The 14,171-nt window shown below is 40.4% G+C and overlaps 1 protein-coding gene across 5 annotated transcripts in view; it reads left to right on the forward strand.

The window, feature by feature from the left end:
• The first annotated feature begins 131 nt into the window (after positions 1-131).
• The window catches only part of EFNA5 (ephrin A5), a 208,692-nt gene continuing 194,652 nt past the window's right edge, over positions 132-14,171 (forward strand). For 2 of the 5 annotated variants that reach the window (XR_006016060.1, XM_042028054.1), the window contains exon 1: positions 323-2,138. Coding sequence is in view for 4 of the 5 variants with exons in the window: in XM_042028054.1 (XP_041883988.1) it covers positions 2,014-2,138 (125 nt within the window). In the remaining variant the exon portion in view is untranslated. Of the gene's footprint in view, positions 291-317; positions 2,139-2,469; positions 2,790-14,171 lie in introns of those variants that run through there. The other 3 variants (XM_042028055.1, XM_042028057.1, XM_042028056.1) reach the window with 3 other exon arrangements.

Below are 14,171 nucleotides of genomic sequence, written 5' to 3' on the forward strand. Positions count from 1 at the left end.
CGGGTTGACCCCTCCTTTTTTTTTTTACAAACCAATTATGTTTTTAAAAAAAAAAAAAAAAAAAAAAAAAAAAGGGAAAAAAAAAAAAAAAAAAGGGAATCTGTAAGCAAACAGCAGGCTGTGTCCTGACTGGCTGCGCAGGCAAATCCCCCCCTTTCCCAAGTAAACTGCATGCAAAAATCCCACATGATCAAGCAGCAGCGCCCGTGCTTGGAGCTGGCTGCCTGCACCTCCTCCTCGTCTTCATCCCTCGTGCACACCGGCGCCCGATCTGACCCTCTCGTGTGCATGTATGTATGCGTGTGTGTGTGTTTGTGTGCGTGCGTACCTCGATATACCGCGCATAGATCTCTGCGGCTGCCTGTCGCACACACGCATGCACAGAGACAGCTCAGCACGCCAGGCTCCTAGCTTTTCCAGGTTGCTGATGTCGGATTTACACGCAGTGAAGGGACCGGTCATTGCAAAAGGGGGCGTGACTGTTTAAAGATTTTTTTCCTCCCATAAAGCAATTTTTTTTTTTTTCCAGAGCTGACTTTTGCCCCTCCAATCCTCGCCGCTCTTTACGATCCCTCCCTGCCTGCCGCTGCATTCAAGTTTATTTATTTGCCTGCTGGCGTGGTATATTTTTCTTTGCCGCTCTTGCTGCTGCTTCAGAGGGAAAAGGGGAGCAGCTGTTGGGCAAGACCGAGAAGATCTGGGGTGGTTGGGTTTTTTTCGATCTCCTTATGTAGCCGTCTGAGGGGTGGATTCTTTTTCTCTTACCCCCTCCCTGCTCTTTCAAACTGTTTTGTCCTTCCGCAGAAGTTGATGTTCACGGAACTGGACCCTGCTTTATCTCAGAGAGGCTCCGGGAGGCTGAATCAGGAGATTTCTGCACCTCGCCTTATCGCTCCATTCGTTCCCCGAGCAGGAGAGGCGAGCCAAGACCAGCATCATCAGAGGAGTTTGCAGGCTTGATTTTGCACTTCTCCGAGATTTTGCTTTCCTCCACGCCCTCTCATAAAACATTTTTTTTTACTTTCATCTCCTTGGTTTCCACGCCACTATATTTCTTGGATTGGCCGTTTTTTTTTTTTCCCCTGCCCCCACCCCCCCGCCCGTCTTTTTTGTTTTTTTTTTTTTTTTTTTTTTTTTTTTTTTTGCCTTGGCTGTTGCTCAGTCCTTGGTGCATCCACCGCCCAGGAACAGGAAGGACAAGAAAACCACTCCACAAAGTCTCCTTCAAGACACTTCGTGCTGCAGAACAGGCTCCTCAACTCCATCAGCGCAGCAAGCAAACTCCTCAGGGCTTTTGCTTCTTTCCCCCTCTCTCCCCTCCCCTCCCCCCCTTTTTTTTTTCCTGTTTTTGTTTGTTGCTCATTTGCGGGGAACGGAGGGCCAGAAAGGAAGACACAAACTTTGTACTTTGAGATCTGCGGGCACTTCTCCTCCCGCTCCCAGCCGGCGGCCTTTAATATATCGCCAGGACTCGCCGTGGGCTTCCAGGGAAAGGATCTCCTTCCCCTCCTCCTCCCCGCTCTTCTTCCCCGTCTCCCGCTCGTTCGCTCCTTCCATCCCCGCGCACTTCGGCCGTCAGCGCCGCCGGGGCCGCTCGCAGGGGGCGAAGGAAGGGCTGCTCTCGCCCGCCCGCCGCGCCGGCGGGCCGGTGTATGTCGTGCCGTGGGCTCCGTCCGGGACTCCCGGTGAATGAGCACCTCCCGCCGCTTGCCGCCGCCACCCGTCTCGGCCCCCACCACCCCCTGCCAGGGTGAGGCTTCCTGAGGGGCCGCGGATCGCCCTCCCCGCCTGCTGCCCGTCTTCGGCGCCAGGCGCCCTCCTCTCGCTGCGGCGCGGCACGCCGCGGAGCCCACCGCCTCCGCGCCTCGCTTTTTATTTATTCACGCCACAACTCCCGCGCCCCGGCTTGGTTCCGCCTGCCTTCTTCCCCATTCTTTTTTTTTTTTTTTTTTTTTTCCCCTCTTTTCTTTATTTTTCCGTCATCCCGCCTCGCCGCGCCACCGGCCGGGCGCGATGCCGCACGTGGAGATGCTGCTGCTGGCGGCCGCGGCGCTGTGGGTGTGCGTGCGCGGGCAGGAGCCCGGCGCCAAGGCGGTGGCCGACCGCTACGCCGTCTACTGGAACAGCTCCAACCCCAGGTACGCGGGGCGGCCGCGGGCGCGCACCGGGCGGGGGTCGGCGGGCGGGCGCACAGCGGCGCTCCGGCGCCGGAGACTCGTGTCGAGAGACCGGCTGCAAGACGGAGAGTAAAACTTTTATTTTTCGGAGGTTCAGGGCTTCAGGCAGCAACGGTGGGCGGGTGGCGGGGGTGATCTCTCCTCTCCTTTCCTCTCCTTTCCTCTCCTTTCCTCTCCTTTCCTCTCCTCTCCTCTCCTCTCCTCTCCTCTCCTCTCCTCTCCTCTCCTCTCCTCTCCTCTCCTCTCCTCTCCTCTCCTCTCCTCTCCTCTCCTCTCCTCTCCGGCTTCCCTGGGATCGGCCGCCGCCGGCCCTCAGGAGCCAGATGGATGCCCTCCCGGCGGGGCATGGGCAGCCGGCGTCTGCTGCCAGCCCTGCTCCAGGAGCTCGGGAGGGATGAGGGGCTCAGGTAGTGGTGCCCCTAAAGGTTCCTGCGGCGGGAGTGGCGCCCGCCGGTAGCGGGGAGCCGGCCCCGGACAGGGCTCTGCGTCCTCGGCGGGACCTCCGCAGAACCCCGGGTGAGGTGGTTGTCAGGGGCGGCTTTGCCCGGCTATGCCCTGCGCTGCCCGCCCGGCGAGGGGCTCTCCCGGGCGGGCTGGAGGTGAGGAAGCAAGGTAGGTATGTCGTCCCGGCCCGGGGTCTGCCGGTGCCGCCGGACACGGACGGCATCTCCGGGGTCCCCGCCGCCGCGGCCGAGTGGTGCTGGCGCAGTCGCTCCGCTCCCCTCGCGCCGGAGGGTTCCTAGCACCAGGCTCTGAGTGCAGTTCAGCACTGGAAAGGGAGGTTTAATTTTTTTTTTTCTGGAGTTTTCCCTCATATTTACCATCAGGTAATTTCAGTCCTGCTCCAAATGATATCCATGTGTTTAGATAAAAAGTCAGCTGGGTATTAAATATTTTTGCCTTGTCAAAGCACCCGTGTCAAAGGGATCTTTTTTTTTTTCTTTCGTAAACCTGTCAGGCTAGTCTAAGTAAATTTGGGGACGTTTTATCTTAGGTTATCTCTTTTTTATGCTTCTGATACTGCTGTTTGGCTTGAGATTAGCACATTGATTTTTGTCACAGGTCATGTTTTTTAATAGATCTGTGTTGCTTGCAGAAAACTTCACTACTCGGTATTCCAGAGCAGGTTTAAAATAGGTGATGCAGAAGTTAATGGACAGAATTTTCAAGTGCCCAGGGTTAGCTAGTCTGTCCAGCACTTTAATACTGTGCTCCTGGTCGCAACGCCTCAGCGATAAATAGTTGGCACAAAAAACTTGAGACAAAGAAACAGAAACAATCATATTTGGGTATGATGAGTATCTCCGATTTGAAATGCCTCTCTCTGCACTTTCCTCTTTCTACATGTGTTACGTGAAAAAAACTGCTCAGAGTAAACAAGATGAAAAGTTATACCTCACATCACCATCAAAGAACGTATGTCCCAAAAATTGCTTGTCTCTAAAAAACTGAGATTTTTTCTGTTGTTAGGCAAAATGAAATGTAACTGCTAGAAAAAGGGAAAAAAATGAAGTAATATTCTCAAATCCCACTGAGTGAAAGGAGGATCGTTGAAAGAAATAGGTTTGACTCACTGCACACATTGCTGCCATAACAGTTAAAATACTGCAAAAATAGCCTTAGATTCAAGATTTTTCACTTCTGCTGTCTTTTGTGTGATGATCTTACACAATAACTGTACATAGGTAAAGACAGTTGAAGGTACAAGCAATGCTTACCTAGTTGGTAGGTATCATACACTGAATTATATTTACAAGGATTCTAGTAAGCTTAATCATATATCACTACTTTAATGGAATCTCTTATTAATCCAACATCTAACGTCAGCAGACTGCAAAGAAAACTTAGTTTTGTTATTCTTCCAAACAGCAGAGGAAGAGTTAATTTTAAGATGTTTCTAAACCTTCTGTTTTAAAAACAAACATTTTTTCTCTTAAAATGCTGCTCTCTCACAATGGATGTATCCATTTGAACATGTTGTGTTTATTTGTGAATTAAAGATATGAGAAAGAGCAGGGTGCAGATGTAACTCTCCTTTGTTTTATACAGCGTGCCCAGTTCGTGTGTGCTTTCCAAGTAACACGAGCATTACATAAAAACAGGCAAACACCTGAATGGTAGGTGGAAGAGACCCAAAGAAAAGAAAGCACTTCTCTTTTGAATTTGTTTTCTCAGAACCTAAGCTGAAGGCAATATTGTCTTTGGATATCAAAATTTTTAGAGCAGTTAACGGTGTTGCAGGAGTAACTTTGGAGTGATTTATCTTCATCTAGAGGCAGACCCAGGAGGTGAACACATGTAGAAGTAAGCAGAGATGCTTACTTGGTGATAACTACTTGAAATTAGAGGAAAAATATAGTGTAATTCTTTAAACACAAATACTACCGTTGTGATTTACTTACTTCTTTATTGTATTTATTCAGAATTAACAAACTGCCATAGAACTAATTAATTTCCTTTAAAAAAATGAAATATTGATCATCTTAATAATGATAAAGGCACTCTAAATTTAGGTTTTATTTAAAGTTTGAAGAATTTAATAATGATTGTCCTTCCTTTTGGTTTGATGGTTTAATTTTTATTAGTATTAGACTCCAGCAACTTACTGAAATACGTAAAAATTTAATTCTTATTGAAAGACACATCAGCAAATTGTTGAGTAGTCCGGTTGATAAGCGCTGCTGGTGTGAACAATGTTTTGTAAATAAAAAATCATGGGAGTCTAGTAGCAAAATTCGTATTATATGTCTTGGCTAGTTGCCAAAGTTCTGCTAGAGCAATTAGAAAGTGTATGGTCATTATTGTCAGTATGTACGAGTAACAAAGTTGTATATTCTTACAGAGTCAAAGTCAGTTCTTGGAAATGTTTAAAGTATTGCTGTGCCTTATTCTGTATTTAATTATCAACATACACCTACCGTAAATGCTGTAGTCCAATTCCAGGAGAGAATATACTTAGGAATTAAAATTTTGAAGTATAAATAAAATAATTTTTTTTTAATCCTTATTTTTTTTCTTTTTATTGGAAATGAATCCTCAAGTAAGCTCAAAAATGTTGTTTCTTTTATTTGTTTATTTGTGTAGGCTTAGAATTAAGTGTACACAAATTCCATCATAAAGCGCATTAATCTTTCAGCACTGTTTGCATATGTGTTCTTATATGGAACAGCAATTTATTATCATCAGGGAATATTATTCTGAATACAATGCTCAGTTTTGGAATGGAGCATATTAATTTAATCTTGATTAGTAGTGTCCTTCTAATTAGAATTCAGAACTAATTTTGTGTACCAGGGCCAAATTTTAAAGCGGTCGACCTGCTTAGTGCCTGCTACTGCTTTTAATCTTGTCACAGTTCAAGCTGAACTACTTGATGTAATTATTGCTATGTTTTTCTGCTTGCCAGGAGTATGCTTTAGGATTGTGGTTTCTATTTAGGTATTCCCCTGTAAGTTGTTTCAGTGTCAGGTTATGTAGCTTTATAAATTGTTACTTTCGGGGTGGTTAAAAATACTTGAATTGCAAGTCTAGTTTCTGGTCATACATAGAGGCCATAGCTTCTAGTCTCACAAAAGCAAATATTTTTTATTAGGAGTATTACTGGGCTTGGCTGCATTTTATACAAGAAAATGGTATATCAAATCCTTAAAAAATTATTATAAAGACATAGGATGCTGATTTATTTTCTCTTTGTGTATTTATGTGGATAAAATCAAATCAGATGGTAATTAGAGAATTTAGGTACTGAAAAGTAATTTCAATTTCAGCTGGGGATTTCCCATAATTAAACTGGATACCACAGTTTGGTCAGTATTTATAAAGGCTTTTTTTTTTTAGATAGATATTTGGGAGCAGCAAACAGAAAAATGAGTGAATACTTCTGAAAATTCTATGCATAGACCAGAATTTCACAACCTGGATTTCTCAGCCTATGTGGATTTTTCAGCTGAGTATTTAGGCACTGTTTCAGAAAAGCATCTAACTTCTTTGAACTCAATCCTTACACGCCTAAGTTCTGCTGCTGTTGTGTGTGTGGATAGATGTGTGCTTAAGTGCCTCCCTGGACCAGCCAAATTCACAGATTTAGTTTTGAGAAGCTCTGGTCGTGGCAGCTCATGCACACCTGGCACTTTTTAGAGCATTTTCATGGGCTGGATGGATGTCTGAGTGTTCTGCTGTCTGTTACATGTTTGTGGATTTCACCATAGCATGTTGGTTGTATGTGCTGAGGTCATGTGGCTGTTTTTTTGTTTGGTTTGTCTTGTTTTTTTGTTTTCCATATAGACACAGTAATGCCTATGTGCAGAGTTGAGGGAAGCCATGCAGAAATGGCTGAAATAGGAAGAAAGCAGTTACGCACGTTAAGAACAGCTAAGAACTTGGGGATGAGGAAGGGTAAAGTCAAGGTATTTACTTTGATGTTGGTGTTATGTACAAGTCTCATATGTCAAGGGAAGCATAGGAGCCTAAGTACTTGGGGTATACATATACATACTTGTATATATATTATATGTATATATAAACCTATTTTGAAACAGCATGGCTTTTATTTTGAGAGCATTTTATCCAGCAGCTTGCTCTCCGAGAGCTGAAGAAATCTCCGACGGGTTCCTTGTAATTAAAAGATCAGTAGTAGAGCCTTCAATTCTTTACACCTACTTTCTTTGCTTTTAATGGTTTCATTAACACCTTGTGTCTCCAAAAGAACGTTGGTGTTTATTTTAAAAGTGGGTGTTTGAAACAGTTTGAAACCTTCTATGGAAAGACTGCACAAAGAACAATAGTTTCACTGGCTTCCACCTTTGTATGAAAGGCACCTTGTTAAGTGGTACCTGATCTTCATGAAACCGTTCTTAAAAAATCTTTTCCAAGTGCATGTAGTCAGGACACTTCATTTCATTCTTTCTTCTAGCCCTATATGCTTTTTGAGAAGGATAGATAAAGATGAGCCTTCCTTTCCCTCCCCTATTGCTATGATCCCAGCAATCTACCAGCTTCATGCTGGGCTGAGAAAATGAATGAATGCAATTAGTCCTTCAGGAGTCATGGTCATTGCATTCGTATGGAGAGGCATATGTAATGTATATGGCATATGTAGTGAGAATATGTATGAATTTCAATATTTGTGTATATATATAAGTACGCATATATACATATATATACACGTGTGTATGTATGCATTGAAGTGTGTCATTAGGTGGTGATGTGCTGTACAGTGTATCAAGAATATTATGTGAGGGAAAAAAATCTGAAAATGTATTTTTTGTAGTTGAACTCTGAAGTGTTTAGAAAGTGAATGGAATTTCCATCAGATTTCCAGGTCTAATCTTCCAGCTAAGGTATTTAGTGTTAAAGTTCAAAGCAGTAATAAAAGAATTATTTGTAGATTCTGTGTTTTAGTTCTTGGCCATCTTCCCAGTTTGCTGTTTCTTCACACGCTGGTAGTTCCCAGGTCAGTAGGTGGGCAGGTAGATAAGCTACCACTTGGGCACACCAATGTAAAATCAAACAGAGAAGATTACATGAGTGTGCTTTGAGAACTTTCTGGGCTTATTTGAGTGCCTCATGACTTCTTCCAACACCAGTCTGCTGCTGGGTGGAGGACTGCAGCATTGTTGAAATACTAGACTACCAAGAAAACACAAAAAGTTTGGTCACTAGGAACAGCTCAGAGAAGATGCTAACAAAGACACAGCCTTTCCTGGAGAAACCATGAGTACACAGTAGTTTGTCCATGCCTTTGAGATATGCTTCTGTTGCTTTGGCTTACTGTTTTTCAATTTAATTTTTTTTCAATGCAATTACAAGTATTTTAGATCTGCAATTTTCTTCCAATAAACACTCTTTGCTCTGCTACCCAGTTTTGAGCATTATTTTTTAAAAAAATGTCTTTAGTCTCATGATTAATCTAATATTCCAGTGCTTCTGAATGGTCTAATTCACTTTTGAGAATAAAGGGCCCTGTTTTGTTTAAGTTTTTGTTGCATTTGTGCTTAAAATTTAGTCAGTCAGCAGCACACCAACATAATGAAATGAAAACGTTTGGTTTGAAATAAGCAGACAAGTTATTGAAATTGCATTCTGATGGTATTACAGTTATTATGAGTAAGCCATACTGTAAGGTACTTCAGCACAGCTGAATGGAAGAATAGAATCATTCACGCATTAGGAGTCTTCCTTGCGTTTTTGCACTCTCCCTATTCATTGTAGTCTCTCCAAGCTAAATTATAGTTGAGCTCATTTAAAATGGTGTGTATTATTTTATAGTGTGAAAACATCTGTAGATATCCGAAATCCTCTTTTTTAGGAACCTGAGCCTAGATTGTTACATTACAAAAGCACTAATTCCCATTCCTATACATTTTAGAAAATAATTTGTGTTAAAATTAAGTATGTGAAAATACGTGTGTAAGAAAACCCCTGCTGTTCTGTGAGATTGAGATTGTATTTCTCCACCATAGAATGCCAGAAAAATACAGTAAAAGAAGAATACACCCCAATATATATATTATATGTATATATTTAATCTGGGGAAGCACCCTTCATATTCTGCTATTGACAAGCTGATGAAAAGACATTGTTAGATCCCAGTTTTATGGAAAAAAAGAGTTTATTTTTTAATGCTGCAAAATGCAGAGACTTAGTTTGGTGTCCATGTTCTGTTAGCTAGTATGCAAAGAGCTTTATGGCCATTTTCTGTTCAAATGCATGACCAGTAAAAATGCTGTCAGAAGAAAAAATCAGCTAACTAGAAGCTGCACAAGACTCCCGTTAATTAGCAAGATCTGCTTGAATTGTTAATACCAATTAAAGCAAATCCTTCAGGTTCTGCAGTTTTTACTTGAAAATTACAATTCTTATTGTCACTTGCATTATAATCTAGAGGAAGAATTTACCTATCCATGCTGACATATTGCATGGAAAAAAGGACCTTAGACTCACAAAATCTGTAAGTAAGTTATTTTTCATGTTCGTTTTCTTTTCCGTCATTAGATCAGCATATTAAACTGCTTGAGAGCAGTATCTGCAATAAAAAAAATCTTATTTTATGTTTATCACTGAGTAACTTTATTTTTTGTTTGTTTTCATCTGACTTTTGAAGAACCATCTTATTTGATAGGCACCATCTTTAGGTTTTGATTACAGTGATGAAATGGTGCAGAGTGTAGAGAAGAAATTATTTGTTTATGAATCATCTGATGAGGCAAAAAAACCCCAAGGCTATGAGATACATTCACTTTGACACTGGTTGCCTTCTGCTAAAACGTATTTGTTTCATTCTGAAAGATAAAATTTGGACTTGTGACATTTAAAAGGATGCATGTTTGGACAGAATATATTTTGTGCCATAATTAATGTTCGCAGTGGAGCACTGACCTTCTTCATTCATTAAAATAGCATAGTACTTCCTCTCTGAAATTACTTAGTTTTTCTTGCTTGGGGGTGGATGCGCCTGCTGGAAGTAGCAGGCGCGTTCACATGGTGTGCGTTGTTCATCAGTAGTAGCTGAGCACCGCAGCCGTGCCCTGGTGTGTGGCAATGAAGCACTACCTTTTTGGTTTTGTGGACTTCAAAGTAGTATTTTTCAAATTCACGTTACAATTAGGGAGAATTTCCTTCTCTTTGCAGACATTCAAATCACATTATCTTATCACACAGGGACTTGCTAAGAAATTTATAAATATTGATATTATAATGCTATTACTGTACATAGGATTTTTTGTTTTAATTTTTACTTTGAGTTTGTTTCAAATTTGTAAATAAATTTTAGAATCTTTTCTCAGCCTGTGCCTTTGAAACTGAAGCTGAATACATTCTAACTCTTTTAATCAAACATAAAAAAAGTCCCCAAATCTCTTAAAGTCTAATATTTTGTTGGTTTTGTAGTGATGTATAAATAAAATACAGATTTTTTTTTTTTATGAAGAGACAATGCAATTATTTTATTTTACTTACTGCTAATTTTGATGATGATCTTTGTAGCACAGTTGTCAGTCTTCAATGCTAATTCATCAGCAGTAGGTAAGGACTTCTAGCAGCTTTAATGATGTTGGGTCTCTTGCAATTGTTAAAAGTTGTTGCAAGAAAATTTACCAATTAATGCTGTTAATGAGCAGGAAAAACAGCTGCATTGGGTTTTTGTTTGGTGGTTGTGGTTTCTCCCCTCCCCCTCTTTATTTGATGTCTAATCAGATTTTTCAAAAAATAATTATGTATTCATACAGGCAGGGCATTTGGTGAGCAGAAGTTAACAAAGTAGGAGCTATCAATCCTGCTCTCTTTCCTATTGTTTCCAGAAAAGAAGGAAATAAAGAGAGACTCTGGAATTTGAAAGTATTGACCTTCTGACACGCACACACAGCATGGTCATTGCACTGGCACACAAAGTGCCTTAAGCCACCATAATGGCAAACTGCATTTTTGAAGTCACTGATATGAGAGCCAGCTGGATGGGGGATGGACAGCCAACAGTGATTCTGCAGCTATTTGTAAGTTACCACTTTAGAGCCAGACAGCTTCACTTTTATATTCCCAAACTTACCACTTTGGAATAATGTTGCTTTGTTCGGCTTAGCCAGGGATTTGTGACTACTACATAGACTTAGAACCGTTTGGTCCAGAATTGTGTGGTCATTCTTCACAGAAATCTGCTTCACAGAGTAATTTCATTCATCTGGTCGTGGGGGAGGGATGAGAAACAGTGAAGGAACATTCAGATATAGCATTCTTCAAGGAAATTGCGCATCCACATTAGCTGGTCGCTTTTTAAAGATAAAGGCAGAGATTTGGATCAAGCAGCTAAAAGCCAATTCAGACCAACATTTTAAGGTTACATGTGATTTCTTGGATAGGCTTTCCATGTATAGTCTGGAAAAGACCTAATATTTTATGTACTGCAACAGCTCTTACCTCTGGTCCATGTATTTATTTATTTCTTTATTATTTGTTTACAGTTATTGCTCCAATACACTTTTACATAATTTTGAAGTGCGTCTGGGACTTAGTTTATTAAAAATTAGTGATCCATCACTAAGTGGGGTACAGTACAAATACTGGTGCTCCCAAAAGGGAGTTTTTGTGCCAAAGCAAAAGAAATAATAGGGATACAAAAGCTGCCAAAAAGCGTGTCTCCCAATTGCTAATTAATCAGGCGAAAAAGCACCTCAGCCACTGCAGCTGAATGTGGAACAGTTTATTGTAAATACGGAATAAAGATATGTTAAGAGGGTGTAGCATCTCTTTGTTTGTAACTATGTGTAATTAAAAAAAAAAGTTAGCTATGTGCTGGAGTCAGTGGGGATTTCTTTTACGTTGATGGCATTGTCAGTGGATAGACCTCTTTCAAAAAACTTCATGCTACTAATGAAAAAAATTTAAACATTTCGTTGATTTTTTCAGTCTGTTTCTGTCTGCTTGTGGTAATTAATAACAATATTTCTAGACAACAACCAAAGATGTTTTAAAAAACTTCTACCTTCATAATCTGTAATCTGGATTACAAGGTATGATAGAAAAAGAACCATTGCTGTGAATATCTGGTATCCCAAGCTGCCAATCACTTTTGGCGCAGCTCCCATCATGGTCGCTGTGCCCATAATTAAATGCCTGTCATTAGTGTATTTTTCCATAACATTTACAATGGAAAAGGCAAGGGGTCCTTGCAGAGCTATGGCTGTCAGGGGAACAATAAAAACTAATTACACACTCTGCTGTCACCATTGTCAGCTCTGCTTTTGGGGGCAAAGAACATGGGAAGTGTGTGCCTAATAATTCTATATATATATGTGTGTGTATATATATATATAAATTATGTATATACAATGCCCAGTTGGGGAAATTCAGTCCTGGTGAAGTCATATTTACTTGGAAGATTATTATTCTTTATTCCAAAGATTTTAATTCTAGGGTTATATTTGTCCCTTCACTTATGTCCAAGTTGCATGCACTTTTCCCTTTGCTTTTGAGCCACATTTGCCTTTCTCTCATTCTGTCTTGCACACTTTCTGGTGAACTGAGCTTTCCAATAAAATTGCTGCGATCAAGGCCAGTATTTGTCTGCATTTATTAAATGGGTGGGAATCATCTTTTGTATGCTTTTGCTTGTGCCTTGCATAGTAAACTGGATTAGAAAAAAGCTGAGTGAAAGCAGCTAGTTTGCATGTTCATTTTTTTTCTGTTTCCAGCCTATAGTGTGCGGGTTATCTTAAGCGAAATCAGGCTAGGATTTTGGTGTACTGCAGTAGTGATTTCAATGAAATGTGTGCTTGTTGCATTTATCCTTGCACACATACTTCCAAATGTAAGCATAAATGCGTAATTGTAATGTGAATTATCTTAAACACTGTTCTTAAAGGCATTGAAAGAGTGAAGTTGTGCCTTCACACCAGTGTTTACTAATTTTTTTTTTTTTTGCAGCCTGAAAAATGAGTAATTTATTTAAGCATTCTTTTAGGCCACTGATTTAAAAAGAATATATCCTCAAAACCAGAATTTTGAGTATATTTAGGTACCAAGAGTTGCAGACAGCAGCCATATGGGATTTTTGAGACTGCTTGGTGCCTAACTGCCTTAGATTTTATTTCAGCTTTTTTTCACATGAAAGTTCGTAAATACTTTCCCAAAAAATGGTCCCTTAAAATTGATTAAGGAAAATTGTTTACATACATACCCTTGTTTTTAAGAGTAGAAGTCGTCAGTCAGAGCTGATGGGTAGTAGTGAGGAATGGAAGTCTGTCTATTTATTTGCACTGTATACCTTGACAGCCACTGCAAGGTGTGATTTTTTTTTTTTTTAAATGCTCTATCTATTGTTGGATTTTTATTGCAGTTGTTTGGAGGTATTTGTATCCAACTTATTAACATAAAAAGATTTTTGAACTGCTTTGGATGGGAGTTGATTTAGCTCCTGTATTGATGATTTTATGGTGTAGTTCTCCTGAATATGAGTTCCAGAAGTTAGCCTTGTCACTTTTTGTGAGGCTGCACAATCTGTGTGAATTGAATCTAGTGAGGGGGCATAGCAGGGTGGAACTGTAGAACCCTGGGGGTCTTTGTCTGCTTGGGTTCATGGAAGTTCTAGACTAAAATTTTTTTGAGCAGTTTTTGCAGACTTGGGATCTCTACCCTTGGGAATGGAAGAGGGTAAAAGCAAACCTTGTTGAGTGAGTAGTGTTTTGCTCTCAGCTGTTTCAAAAGTGAGAATTGGCTTATCGTATGTGGTTAGCAGATAGACAGACGTTAGTGAAACTCTGAGGTGTTGAATGCCCTACATAGTGTAGTATGGTTTGGTATGTGCCAAAAAAAAAAAAAAATTAAGATCATGAAGGTAAAATAAATCACATACAGTACTACACCACTAGATTACTTGTGTTTTGTGTTTTCCAAAGCAGTAGATGCAATACATGGTTCTCTTCTTGGTGAGCTACTCCTTATGGACCGAGTGGATCTTGTGAATGTCCAAATAGGATGGAATGATTCCCTCACTGAAATAACTAAATCACTGTATTCAGGAAAGAAGTCTCTGTTTTCTAGAAATTAGAATAATAGCCTTCTACAAAAGAGTACTCCCTGGAGAATGCAACTTCTCTGTGTAAAAATAAAGTCTTTAATATATAAACCATGTAGTTTATTACTGTTTTCCCAAAATGACGAGCAGTTATTCCTGTTGTGTTGTATGACCCTGTAGTTTGGGATTGCTGAGGAAGAAATTATTCTTATGCATTTTCATTTTATGGAGTATCAAGTACTACATTTTTCTTGGTTTCCAGTGGACTTGTTCTTGTCTAGCAGCTATGAGACAGAGCATGATGAGAGGAAGATACATCTTTAAGGAAATGTGACCCTGTTAAATTTGAGAAGATGCATATTGATGAAATAAAATTCTTTTCAGTAAAATAAAATCTTGCAAAAAATGCCAATTCTAATTTTTAAACTGTATCCATCATTGATGTTTGAAATTTGATTGCGTTTTGTTGTCTCTGTGTTGGTAGATCC

The sequence above is a fragment of the Corvus kubaryi genome, unplaced genomic scaffold (assembly GCF_017639235.1).
Source record: "Corvus kubaryi isolate FWS band 111438036 unplaced genomic scaffold, C.kubaryi_AGA036_p1.0 37302, whole genome shotgun sequence".
In the NCBI taxonomy this organism is placed as follows: Eukaryota; Metazoa; Chordata; class Aves; order Passeriformes; family Corvidae; genus Corvus; species Corvus kubaryi.